This window comes from Argopecten irradians, chromosome 2 (genome assembly GCF_041381155.1).
Source record: "Argopecten irradians isolate NY chromosome 2, Ai_NY, whole genome shotgun sequence".
NCBI lineage: Eukaryota > Metazoa > Mollusca > Bivalvia > Pectinida > Pectinidae > Argopecten > Argopecten irradians.
In genome coordinates, this window is record NC_091135.1 from 58,181,967 (window position 1) to 58,195,199 (window position 13,233).

Genomic DNA, 13,233 nt, shown 5'->3' on the forward strand with positions numbered 1-13,233 from the left:
CTGAACTGAAGGTTCTACGGTATACATAGGTTTTGATGACCTTGCTGTGTACTTCAGTGTGATTATTTAATGTTTCACAGTTTGGAGATACTGGTCTACAAATGATATCCGAGTACCTTCAGAAACTACAGGTGTTGAATCTATGTGAAACTCCAGTTACAGATAAAAGCCTCATCTGTCTCTCAGGTAACACATATTCTGTAATACTAACTTTACTGACCACTGACTTCATTGACCACGGTCTTAATTGACCTCTGGTTTTACTGACCACTGACTTCATTGACAACGGCCTTAACTGACCTCTGGTTTTACTGACCACTGACTTTATTGACAGCCTCAACTGACCTCTGGTTTTTAATGACCACTGACTTTACTGACCACTGACTTCATTGACAACATCCTTAACTGACCTCTGGTTTTTACTGACCACTGACTTTACTGATCACACTTGACAATGGCCTGAACTGGCCTCTGGTTTTTACTGACCACTGACTTTACTGACCACTGACTTCATTGACAACAGCCTTAACTGACCTCTATTTTTTTACTGACCATTGACTTTATTGATCACTTAATTAACTGACCAATAACAAAATGAATTTGAGTACAATTAGAAACAATTTATTTTTCTAATTTTGATAAATACAAATTAATATGCAATATCTGCTTGTTTTGTAGCCTTGAAAAACCTACGCAAACTAAATTTGAACAGCACAAGTTTATCAGCGTTGACATTTGAAGGATTAAAGGTATAATTTTTTTATATGTACAGTATGGAGTAACAGGTTTGTTTGAGGACAGCAAAGGTTGTTTCTGGCAGACGTTACTAATAAGAACTAACTTAGGGCACTTTTTTCTGCACATTTTCAAGATTATTCGATCATTGCCTCCCTTTCATTTATTGCCCATATTTATACACTGTAAATCAACTTTCTTTCATGTGCGATTGACTTTTGTGAATTTGCAAAAGTTTATCTCCACTTATTAACATTGACATCATTGACTCTGATAGGAATTTCCAGACAGTTTTTAAATCAGCGAATGTTAATCTTCGCTAACTTGTTTTAAACTGGAAATAGCGTAATTTGATAGCCGCGAAAGTATATATATATAGCACTTAAATCCTAATCCTAAATCAATGCAGAAATCAGTGTCATTTGTTAAGGAAATCAGTATTTCGATATTTGCTCCAAAACCTAAAATAACCAAATTAATTTTGGCCATTAGTCCTCTTCATATTGGAAGTCTCAAATAAAGTTTGCAAAGACTGATTTTCGTGGATTGAAAAACTGAATTAAAATATCTTTTAATATTATCAAACAAAAGAATAATTTGCGGCGATAAACTTTTACAAATTTAACATTAATTGTGATAATTGCACACAATTGAAAGGTGGTTTACAAAATGTGTTGTTTGCCTTTAATTGATTGCTCTTATCCCCAAAAACTGTATAAACGAGCAATTCCATTAGTATTGTCAAATTGCTTTGTTATAAGACTGTATAATAGATTTTTAGCCCACGATCATCAGATGTTGGTAGTAGTCCGTAGGTTATTTCTCTGTGCGTTTATAATTCTTGTTACTGCTATTTCTCAGAAAGAACTGAAGGCATCCTTCTCAAATTTAATATGTAGATTCCCCTAGAACCCTAGTTGTGCATATCACATTTTGGGACCAATCGATTAACATGATGGCTGACAGGCAGCCATCTTGTATTTTGATAGTTGAAGTTTAGTTTTATGAACGGTATTTCTCAGAAAGTACTGAAGGAATGTTTCTCAAATTTCATATGTAGGCTCCACATAGGTCCTAGTTGTGCATATTGCATTTCAGGACCAATCTATCAACAAGATGGCAGCCAATTTTTATTGTGATAGTTGAAGTTTTCATTTGTCAGACATAGGTCATTCATTGGTGGGGGCCAAGATCCCTCTGGGATCTCTAGTTAATAATTTGTTGAATTTGGTTAATTCATTTGTTTCAGACAAAACTACCAGCCCTACAGGAATGTGATGTGCGCTACACTGACGCATGGACACTATAACAACGGAAAATCAAATGTCTACGCTGACACATGGACACTATAACAACGGAAAATCAAATGTCTACGCTGACACATGGACACTATAACAACGGAAAATCAAATGTCTACGCTGACACATGGACACTATAACAATGGAAAATCAAATGTCTACGCTGACACATGGACACTATAACAACGGAAAATCAAATGTCTACGCTGACACATGGACACTATAACAATGGAAAATCAAATGTCTACGCTGACACATGGACACTATAACAACGGAAAATCAAATGTCTACGCTGACACATGGACACTATAACAACGGAAAATCAAATGTCTACGCTGACACATGGACACTATAACAATGGAAAATCAAATGTCTACGCTGACACATGGACACTATAACAACGGAAAATCAAATGTCTACGCTGACACATGGACACTATAACAATGGAAAATCAAACATCTTAACACAGACCTTCTCCTCCATCTTGGTGCATGTCTTTGTTGATTACCGTTTCCATGGATACCACTGATGATCATCCAGGTGTGGAAATTTTCTGTGTTTATTTGGAGAAATCCTGTAATTTGATTGGTGTTACTTTTTCTTCTGATAAATCCCTCAGAGTTAGTAGTGTTGAAATCTCTACTGATAATCCATCTGATTTATGACCTCAGAATATCATTAATGTAAAAGATACAAGGTCGTGTATCCTTGAGGTCAAGGCCACTGTGACCTTTCTGTTTTGTCGTAATCCAATGAATGTAAGAGGATTACAAACCACTGAAGTGCTTTCAAATGTTGAAAATTGATAAACGTTCTAGGTATATCCATAGTGATGGTGGATTGTTTCTAACTTCAATTCAATTGTATGATGGACACCAATGGATGTCTTCAACAACTACCAAAAACACACAAAAAAACTTCTTTATGGAAAACATGGTCATTGATTCCAATGATTGATTTCCTTTTATGTTTGCTAGTTATATGTTCAACAAATCGAAATATGGAATACCTGGTATAGTCAACAGTTTCAAACATTGAATACCTTATATGATCATCGATTCTAATGATCGACTTTCCTTATGGTGTCCTCTGCTTGATCTATGGATCTGATGTTAGGATTTCCAGTTTATTGTGGATACATTGTACAGAGGAGAGTATTTTACTGCAAGAGAGCATCAAACAAGTACAATGTTGTATTTTGATGTCAGTAGGACTCAAATCTGTCACACAATTAGGGTCAAATGAAGGTATTGATATCTGTAGACCCATGTTGTATCTATAATTAGAGGAGATGGTGTATATATATACAGGTGTCACTTCTCCTGTCTACGATATGAACACATGAACCTTTTTATGTTTTGCTCTCAAAGAGTAAATCTTTATCATCTCAGTCATCCTTCAGTCATACTTGATGTGTGTCCGACATCTTTACCTTCATTGATGTATATTTGAAGTGAGAAATATCATCTAATCATTCTCACATGCCTTTACATGATGTCGTCATAAGTTGTATGCTGTATATATAGGATCATCTCCTCTGTAAACCTTGTGTAGATTTTTATATTCAGAGACATGCTAAGTGTTTAAAACATTTATTAATAATTGTATTATATGTCAAAAGTCTTTTTATTATGATTGTAATGGTGCATCAGCTGTTGAAGAGAGTACAGGGGAAGACAACCCAAATAGGGAAGGTAATCCATGATAAAAGGTAGCACATCCCCCTCTTGTACTTATCAGGACAGTACGTTTGGATATCTGTATAAACATTTATAATTTCTGTTATAATTTATTGAATATTGTCCAAGCTTTTGTCTGGTCAGCTGATTTCATCCCAATGAATTTTTTTTCATTAGAATTCCTTTTTTTTTTTTTTTCTCAGAAAATTTACTTTGCCGATGAATACATTGTGTATTTTATCATTTACATAAACTGCTACGCATAGTCATAAAACATTTGGCAACACTTCATAAGCATCCCAATCTTAGTTAAAAATCATTATAAATCCAGGCACATGACCAAACAAGTTAATTAAATGATGGTGTTATTTAGATACAACACCTTAACCCAGACAATTCATTTTTCTGATTAATTAGTTGTATGGAAGTGTTTAATTTGATTCTAAATACCATATTGATTATAACACCAAACTTCTATGATGAGTAACATGGAGGTTGTGTTGTAATGATCAACCGTGCCTTTCTGTATCAGGTTTGGACCAATACACTGCTGTACCAGTCATTGTAATTCTTAAAAACACCAGTGTCAAACAGGACAGAACTGTGATTCTTCACGTCCTGTACTTTCTTTTGTAAATGAGGTCGGAAGTTTTATTCTGTAATGAAATGGTATAGGTTATGCATATGAAGTTTGAAGAACTGATTGACTTTTATTTTACTCATTAATTAAACTTCATAGCTTTAAACATACACTTACATTTTGGTACTAAACTTGTTGATGCGAACCTGATACAGGAAAACATGGTAATTATGTAAGCTTTAAAAGTTAAGAAAAACGTTACGATGATAGAACTCGCAATCATTCCATCTCTGCCACAAACCAACAATATGTATTTTGATTGTACTTGAAGATATTTCTTTATATATATATATATATATATAACACTGCTAAGTTCGTTCTGTTGATGAATGTCATTTAGAAATTGTGTTCAGTATATTTAACAAACATTACATTATTGAGGATGAGCTTTGTTATCTGTGTCCTTTTGTGTATACCAGTAGTACTAAACATGAGTCACGTGAAATGGATGTCCGTAGTCTGGTCAGTACATGTATGTTGTGCTTAAAGTTTTTCCTCTTTGTTTAAAGAATTAATTTCTTCCGTCTTTATTCCATTTTTAGTTGCTATATTATTATTAAGTTTGAACCATCACCATCAGTTGATAGGCTAGCTAACTGCCCATCTACTGATGGTGATCTATATTGCCTTTTGTACAATACATGGTCTATCTTTCATTAGAATCTTATCCACTAACCTTCATTCAAATTGGCCAACAGGTGGGTATGTTTATTACAGTAAGCATGCTTTAGTGTGGGTCAAAAACAAATAATAGACAAGAAAACAAAATGACTATCTTTGAATTTGATAGTTAAGTGTTATACTTATTTCATGGAAAATGAATTACATGTAAATATATATATAACAAATTCAGAACATTAGATGGAAAAGTTAATATTACCTCCTTGGCTATTTTTGAAACGCTTTATAATTTGACACGAATGGGAGAAAAAAATGGCTGATGATAACTGGATATTTGAAATTGGTAAATTGTTTTTTATACTTGATAACCTTGATTGAGAAAGATATGGCATGGTATCAGTTATCTGAGAATCGCAAGAGTCCAAGTGACCACTCGCACTATATTTGCTATATTTACATGAAATACATTTCCTCAGAGTACTTTTGAAGCTTCATTTGACCATGTGTGTGAAGTTGATGGTGAGCGATTAACCTATTCACCCCTGGAATTTCATAATGGACTGGTCTATCTTTGATTTGGAATAGCCTAGTAAGTTTTAAGGGGTGAATTAGTTCTGTGGCTTTATTTGACGGTAAAGCTGATGGTGGTTTTATTTGATGGTGAGGCTGATGGTGGCTTTATTTGACAGCAAGGCTGACCGTGGCTTTATTTGATGGTGAAGCTGATGGTGGCTTTATTTGATGGTGAAGCCGATGGTGGCTTTATTTGATGGTGAAGCTGATGGTGGCTTTATTTGATGGTGAGGCTGATGGGGGCTTTATTTGATGGTGAGGCTGATGGTGGCTTTATTTGATGGTGAAGCTGATGGTGGCTTTATTTGATGGTGGCTTTATTTGATGATGAGGCTGATGGTGGCTTTATTTGATGGTGAAGCTGATGGTGGCTTTATTTGATGGTGAGGCTGATGGTGGCTTTATTTGATGGTAAAGCTGATGGTGGCTTTATTTGATGGTGAGGCTGATGGTGGCTTTATTTGATGGTGAAGCTGATGGTGGCTTTATTTGACAGTGAGGCTGACATTGGCTTTATTTGATGGTGAGGCTGATGGTGGCTTTATTTGATGGTGAGGCTGACGGTGGCTTTATTTGATGGTGAGGCTGACGGTGGCTTTATTTGACGGTAAAGCTGATGGTGGCTTTATTTGATGGTGAAGCTGATGGTGGCTTTATTTGATGGTGAGGCTGATGGTGGCTTTATTTGATGGTGAAGCTGATGGTGGCTTTATTTGATGGTGAAGCTGATGGTGGCTTTATTTGATGGTGAAGCTGATGGTGGCTTTATTTGGTGGTGAGGCTGACGGTGGTTTTATTTGACAATGGAGCTGTTGGTGAAGCTGATGGTGGCTTTATTTGATGGTGAAGCTGATGGTGGCTTTATTTGATGGTGAGGCTGATGGTGGCTTTATTTGATGGTGAGGCTGATGGTGGCTTTATTTGACGGTAAAGCTGATGGTGGCTATATTGATGGTGAGGCTGACGATGGCTTTATTTGATGGTGAGGCTGATGGTGGCTTTATTTGATGATGAAGCTGATGGTGGCTTTATTTGATGGTGAGGCTGATGGTGGCTTTATTTGATGGTGAGGCTGATGGTGGCTTTATTTGATGGTGAGGCTGATGGTGGCTTTATTTGATGGTGAGGCTGATGGTGGCTTTATTTGATGGTAAAGCTGATGGTGGCTTTATTTGATGGTGAGGCAGATGGTGGCTTTATTTGATGGTAAAGCTGATGGTGGCTTTATTTGATGGTAAAGCTGATGGTGGCTTTATTTGATGGTGAAGCTGATGGTGGCTTTATTTGATGGTGAAGCTGATGGTGGCTTTATTTAAAGTGTACACGGAACAGAAAATTATATTTTGATATGTTATTCTGTCTGATCTCCTGACAAGAATGCCAAAAACCGCATCAAAATCGGCCGCTTCAGTACCGAGATACTGCCCTCCGAAGTGCTCGATTTTTACCTGTATAACGACTGCTAATCAGGGTATCGGCCGCTCACCCTGATTTGGGGAATAACCGGATGTGACGTCACGAGGACAACGGCAATGTGAGCTGTACATGTTTGTTAGTGGGGTTATAGCACAAAGGTGGACATATATTCCTGAAAAGTGGCTACGAGAATTTTGCAAATATATATACAGTTATGATGACGATTTTATCATATTATATAAGGAAATATTGCAACTGAAATAAGGCTAAAATACATATTTATATTCAGTCTAAATGCATCACCTTGTGTACCTTGTGTAAACTTTCATATATGCACGACTCGGTAATTTTTACTAAATCACTGTTTCAACAAATTACTAAATTATCAAACTTAAGGAATATTAAATTTTCACTATGTAATCTAAAGAGACAAATTAGGAAAATGATGGTCATATAATTATCTATTTGAATATGTTTCTGTTTAAATAAAAATTCACTAGGCCTATGAATTTCAAGAACCAGCACAACGAAAAGAAAATGTGTTGAATGTATTTTATACTTCAATACACGTAGCCATCATAGACATAACTTCGGGGGTAAACAATAAAAAAACTTGAGAGTTTGAATTCATAATATAAAATGCATTTATAGCTATAACGTGTTTCTCTTCCCTTTTAAACTATGTTGACATGTGTTATTTAAACAATCTTCAACAGTACATTTATTGATCATATAGATTATCATTTTTGGTATCATATAATGAATGATATGTGATTCTGTTTCTATTTGTTGAGTGAAAATAAAAAAAACTTAACATTTCACTATGTAATCGCCTGGATCATGCGATTAATTTCAAGAACCATCGACCACACAACGAAAGAAATGCGTGTTGGTAAAATATAACTGTGCTAAACAATTAACACTTATTTCTCTACATTTGTTAATGTAGTGCGTTTTTTACGGAAGAATTTTATTTTCTCGACTAGTTCCAAAAATACACGTTATAGAACATTCATCATACGGGCCAAAATTACTTCGTATTACATGAAAAATAGTACTATAACAAAATTTGTTAGAGTTTTCATTCTTCTACCATTGTTTAAATATGTTTTTGTTATTTAAACAATCTTCAACAGTCGTAAATATTGACCAAAAGAATATTCACAATCAAACGTTGAATTGGATATTCTGAATCATATGAGGAAATATCAGAACTATCAAAATTCTGACATTGTGCATTATATTTGCATTGTTCTTTCTCGACATGCCATTTGTAAATAATTTTGCAGTTTCTGTTATAAAAATACATATACATGTAACCAGAAACATGTACAAATGTATACATGGGTGTGATACACTTGTATGTTATGTACAAACGGTATATTTTACTTTTTTTAAACCAAAGATTTATAAGTGTTTACAAATATGACATTATACAACAATAACATGATGGTCTATCGCTAACTTACCTGTGGACTGATAGTTTGACACTTGACGTGTGCTAATCAACAAAGCGTGACAGGTCACTAAACACCTTTCTTACGTAACCTCCTCATTAGCCAGGGTTGACCACGCGTTTTAGTTACTGCAGCAGTATACAGGTATAGAGATTAACGTAGCACGACATTGGCTATTCGGAAGTATTCTGATTTTGATACTTGATATCTGCTATTTGGATTAGACATGGACATCTTCAGTTCGTCTGACCCATGCATGATTTATTTTTCAAGTAAAGAATGAACTTGAGCGAAATATCACCAAGTCGTCGGATGTACTGTATTACATATGTATATAAAAGCTGAATGTATTTCGTCAAAAAACAATTAGATCGGAAAATATCACTCCGTCTAAATTCTAAATATCTGTTACGGTTCTCAAAACTTGGTATATAGAATTAAATTCACCAAATCACATATTCACTGGTAATTATGCAATGGTATTAAATGTGTATTAAGTCACACGATCGATTTCAGACATAACACAATTAGTAGATGCATTTGCACATATGCAAAAAATTCTGTTTAGAATCATACCTTAAGTCGTATGAAAAAGTCGTTTTATGAAAAAGTCCGAAATTTGTAAAGTGCACGTGGGTTCAATTAGACATAAGACGACCCCGAGTCGGGTTTTGGGTAACATAACCAAGCACATATAAGTCCTTGATATAATAATCTTCATGTATATATGGTTCCAAACACCGCGGATATACAACGTACATGGATTATTATCTACATTTCATTGTGTATAATTATTTATCTACGACAGGTACATCAATATATGTATTGTATAAATCCCTATTTCCAAGCATATTCCAAACTCATATCTGTGATTGAGGATAATATTAAATTGGTATCAGACATATACAAAGGTATTTGTGTCTTCAACATCGATGTTTACAAACAGATGGTTTATATTAGATGGCAGACACCGAATATCGCCTCTCTAACTTATGCAAGTAGGGTCGATCCTGTTGTCCTCGTGACGTCACAGGTCAGGGGGTCCCGAATCGGGGTCAGTGGCTTGGGGCTTCAGGTGTGTTCTAGAGAAAAGTTGCATTATCTCTAATACGGTAATCGCTATGAAACTCGTACTTTCTCCATTTTTAATTTTATCCAATGACGCATTGATCAAGCCTTATATACCAAACCATTCCGTGTACACTTTAATGGTGAGGCTGACGGTGGTTTAATTTGACAGTGAAGCTGACGGTGAGGCTGATGGTGCCTTTATTTGATGGTGAGGCTGCTAGTGGCTTTATTTGATGGTGAGGCTGTTGGTGGCTTTATTTGATGGTGAGGCTGTTGGTGGCTTTATTTGATGGTGAAGCTGATGGTGGCTTTATTTGATGGTGAGGCTGCTAGTGGCTTTATTTGATATTGAAGCTGATGGTGGCTTTATTTGATGGTGAGGCTGCTAGTGGCTTTATTTGATGGTGAAGCTGATGGTGGCTTTATTTGATGGTGAAGCTGATGGTGGCTTTATTTGATGGTGAGGCTGTTGGTGGCTTTATTTGATGGTGAAGCTGATGGTGGCTTTATTTGATGGTGAAGCTGATGGTGGCTTTATTTGATGGTGAAGCTGATGGTGGCTTTATTTGATGGTGAGGCTGTTGGTGGCTTTATTTGATGGTGAGGCTGTTGGTGGCTTTATTTGATGGTGAAGCTGATGGTGGCTTTATTTGATGGTGAGGCTGCTAGTGGCTTTATTTGATATTGAAGCTGATGGTGGCTTTATTTGATGGTGAGGCTGATGGTGGCTTTATTTGATATTGAAGCTGATGGTGACTTTATTTGATGGTGAAGCTGATGGTGGCTTATTTGACGGTGAGGCTGATGGTAGCTTTATTTGATGGTGAGGCTGCTAGTGGCTTTATTTGATATTGAAGCTGATGGTGGCTTTATTTGATGGTGAGCTGATGGTGGCTTTATTTGATATTGAAGCTGATGGTGGCTTTATTTGATGGTGAGGCTGATGGTGGCTTTATTTGATGGTGAGGCTGATGGTGGCTTTATTTGATGGTGAGGCTGCTAGTGGCTTTATTTGATATTGAAGCTGATGGTGGCTTTATTTGATGGTGAAGCTGATGGTGGCTTTATTTGACGGTGAGGCTGATGGTGGCTTTATTTGATGGTAAAGCTGATGGTGGCTTTATTTGATGGTGAAGGTGATGGTGGCTTTATTTGATGGTGAGGCTGCTAGTGGCTTTATTTGATATTGAAGCTGATGCTGGCTTTATATGATGGTGAAGCTGATGGTGGCTTTATTTGACGGTGAGGCTGATGGTAGCTTTATATGACGGTAAAGCTGATGGTGGCTTTATTTGATGGTGAAGGTGATGGTGGCTTTATTTGATGGTGAGGCTGATGGTAGGCTGATGTGCTTTATTTGACGGTAAAGCTGATGGTGGCTTTATTTGATGGTGAAGCTGATGGTGGCTTTATTTGATGGTGAAGCTGCTAGTGGCTTTATTTGATGGTGAGGCTGACGGTGGCTTTATTTGATGGTGAAGCTGATGGTGGCTTTATTTGATGGTGAAGCTGACGATAGGGGCCATATTTTCTCTGTTACTAAAGCTTTGTTCACATTTTTTATGCTGCTTTAATGTTTTGTTACAGTTATTTTAAGTCTGCTGTACTGCCTTTACCCACTATAATAATTAAGCTTGGTCAGAAATAAGGGTATGTGATTATACTGCCAATTTACATACTTTAGCTCAAGTAAACAACATATAAATCAAAACAATATTTTTTTGCTTATCACTCTGTAAATTCTGTTAACCAACATGTTTTTGGGCATGATTATATACTGCACATTTTGTTGGCAATTGAAATTCAATTTGATTGGTTATGAGAATTTTTGAACTAGCGGTACAAATTTTTAAAGTGAACAGTCGGGCAAGGATGGCTAAAGTCGGTAAAAATGGTGTGAATGTATCCAGTATAATTTCTTATGAAATGGGAAAATAAAATCTCTCGTCAAAATCTGTCTGCGTACGAAGAAATTAATTCAAAGTATGGGAATTCTAAAACGTCCTCCCGGCTCACTGTGTCCGTGGTTACATTTCCACACAGCCTCGCTTTCAATGCTTTCAAATTTTCTTTACTTTAATGGTCAGAACTGGGAAACTAAGCAGAACTTGACCGTCGTATTAATATGTGAGAACTTTTGGACGGCCAATGAACGCATTTAGACTGGTTTTCTTTGCCCGAAAATTCACTTTAACTGTTATTGAAAAATTCATTGAAAAATTCTGTCATGGAAATGCAGCTTGGCATTAAACGTGAAATAATCAAGTTGCTACAAAGATAAGTTGGTTTACAGTATAGATATATTTAGATACTTGGCCAGTTACAATGTTTTTACCTGCCAATATATTTGTTCTTAGATGTAGGGTGCAGCAAACTGAGAGGTACATGTCAAGGAAGATAGCTGCAAATATGTCTAAACGCAATATTTATTTCTGTTGGTACTGTTATGTTGCTGAAGCCTTAATTTCATCTGTTGAATTAATTACAAACACCTGAATAACATTCTTTTAAAATACACTTGATGTTTACAACTATTATAAATATATAAGTGAAATGCTGATCGACAAGCTGCTCTTTGGTTTTATTTGCTGTTTTAGTTAACGATCCTTTTTGGTTTTTTCTGTGATATATTATTTTGCAATAGATGAATTATTTGTTTTAAGTAATTGTTTAGTATCTTATTTGTTATGAAATGTAAATGAAAACTAGAAGTGTTGCTATTGGAGAAGAGAGAGAGGAATGGTGTACTGGTACACAAGTATTCTGTTAATTTGGTCGGTAATTAGTCTTTACTGTAAGCATACATGTACTTATTTTGACACAACCCAATTTTAACTCGGATTTGATATTAAATCTTATTAAAGACAATTATGAATTAGTTTTCATTAATTGCTGTAAATCCAATCACTTTATGAAAACATTTTCTGTACAAAAAGCGCTAACAAAACTATTCTTACATTATAGTGTATTTGAGTGCTGTAACCAAAGATTATTGTTTTTTTTTTAACTTCTGTTTCATCAGATTGGTATTTGTTATACCGGAGGTACTTTGTTCCAAATTTTTCTAACTGAACTGAGGGAGATTAATTTTGTTTTGTAAACATTTTCAGTTTATTGTAACATTTTGGTTGAAGGACTGACACATTAACACTGTATAGAGCTAACCAATGTCAGACTTAGAATAAAAATTTCAATTTGTTTATGTCAGTTTGAATGCGTTTCTTTCCCATTCCTTATGCATCAATTGCACTTTTCTCCCTTGTTTAGGGTTGGTCTGGTCACAGCCAATACCGAAAACACAAATATTTTCTTTTTGTATGGCCATTAAATATCAGTACACTAACAGTTAATTGTGTAAATTATACAACAATATTTCAGTACAAAGTACGCTGTAACCAGTAGGGGAAAGCTCTGCAGTCCAACCTTGTTATCTTAGAAAATAAAGATGTACACATGCTCAAGAATGCAAGTTTCTTTTGATCTCTAGGCTGATAAGATTATTGTACTCGAGCCATCTTTTGCTTGAGTAGTTATGTTATGCTGCACTGGGTCACTTGTTATAGCCCCACTGTAACTACATTAGGGGGATTATACGGGAATCAGCATGTCTGTCCATAGCAAAACGTTTGTCCTGACATCTCCGCCTAAACTACTGGATCAATTTCATTGAAACTTGGCAGCAATGTTCAGGACCATGTGTAGATGTGCATGAAGGATGGCTTCTTTTCAGATCAACTGACCTA

At 35.7% G+C, this 13,233-nt stretch overlaps 1 protein-coding gene across 1 annotated transcript in view; it reads left to right on the forward strand.

Annotated features, from left to right (window-relative positions):
- The window catches only part of LOC138316057 (C-Maf-inducing protein-like), a 176,970-nt gene extending 172,051 nt beyond the window's left edge, over positions 1-4,919 (forward strand). Inside the window, exons 17-19 of the mRNA XM_069257536.1 lie at positions 81-186; positions 679-749; positions 1,985-4,919. Of these exons, the coding sequence (XP_069113637.1) occupies positions 81-186; positions 679-749; positions 1,985-2,044 (237 nt within the window). The 3' untranslated portion in view covers positions 2,045-4,919. The remainder of the gene's footprint in view (positions 1-80; positions 187-678; positions 750-1,984) is intronic.
- Positions 4,920-13,233: the final 8,314 nt, after the last annotated feature.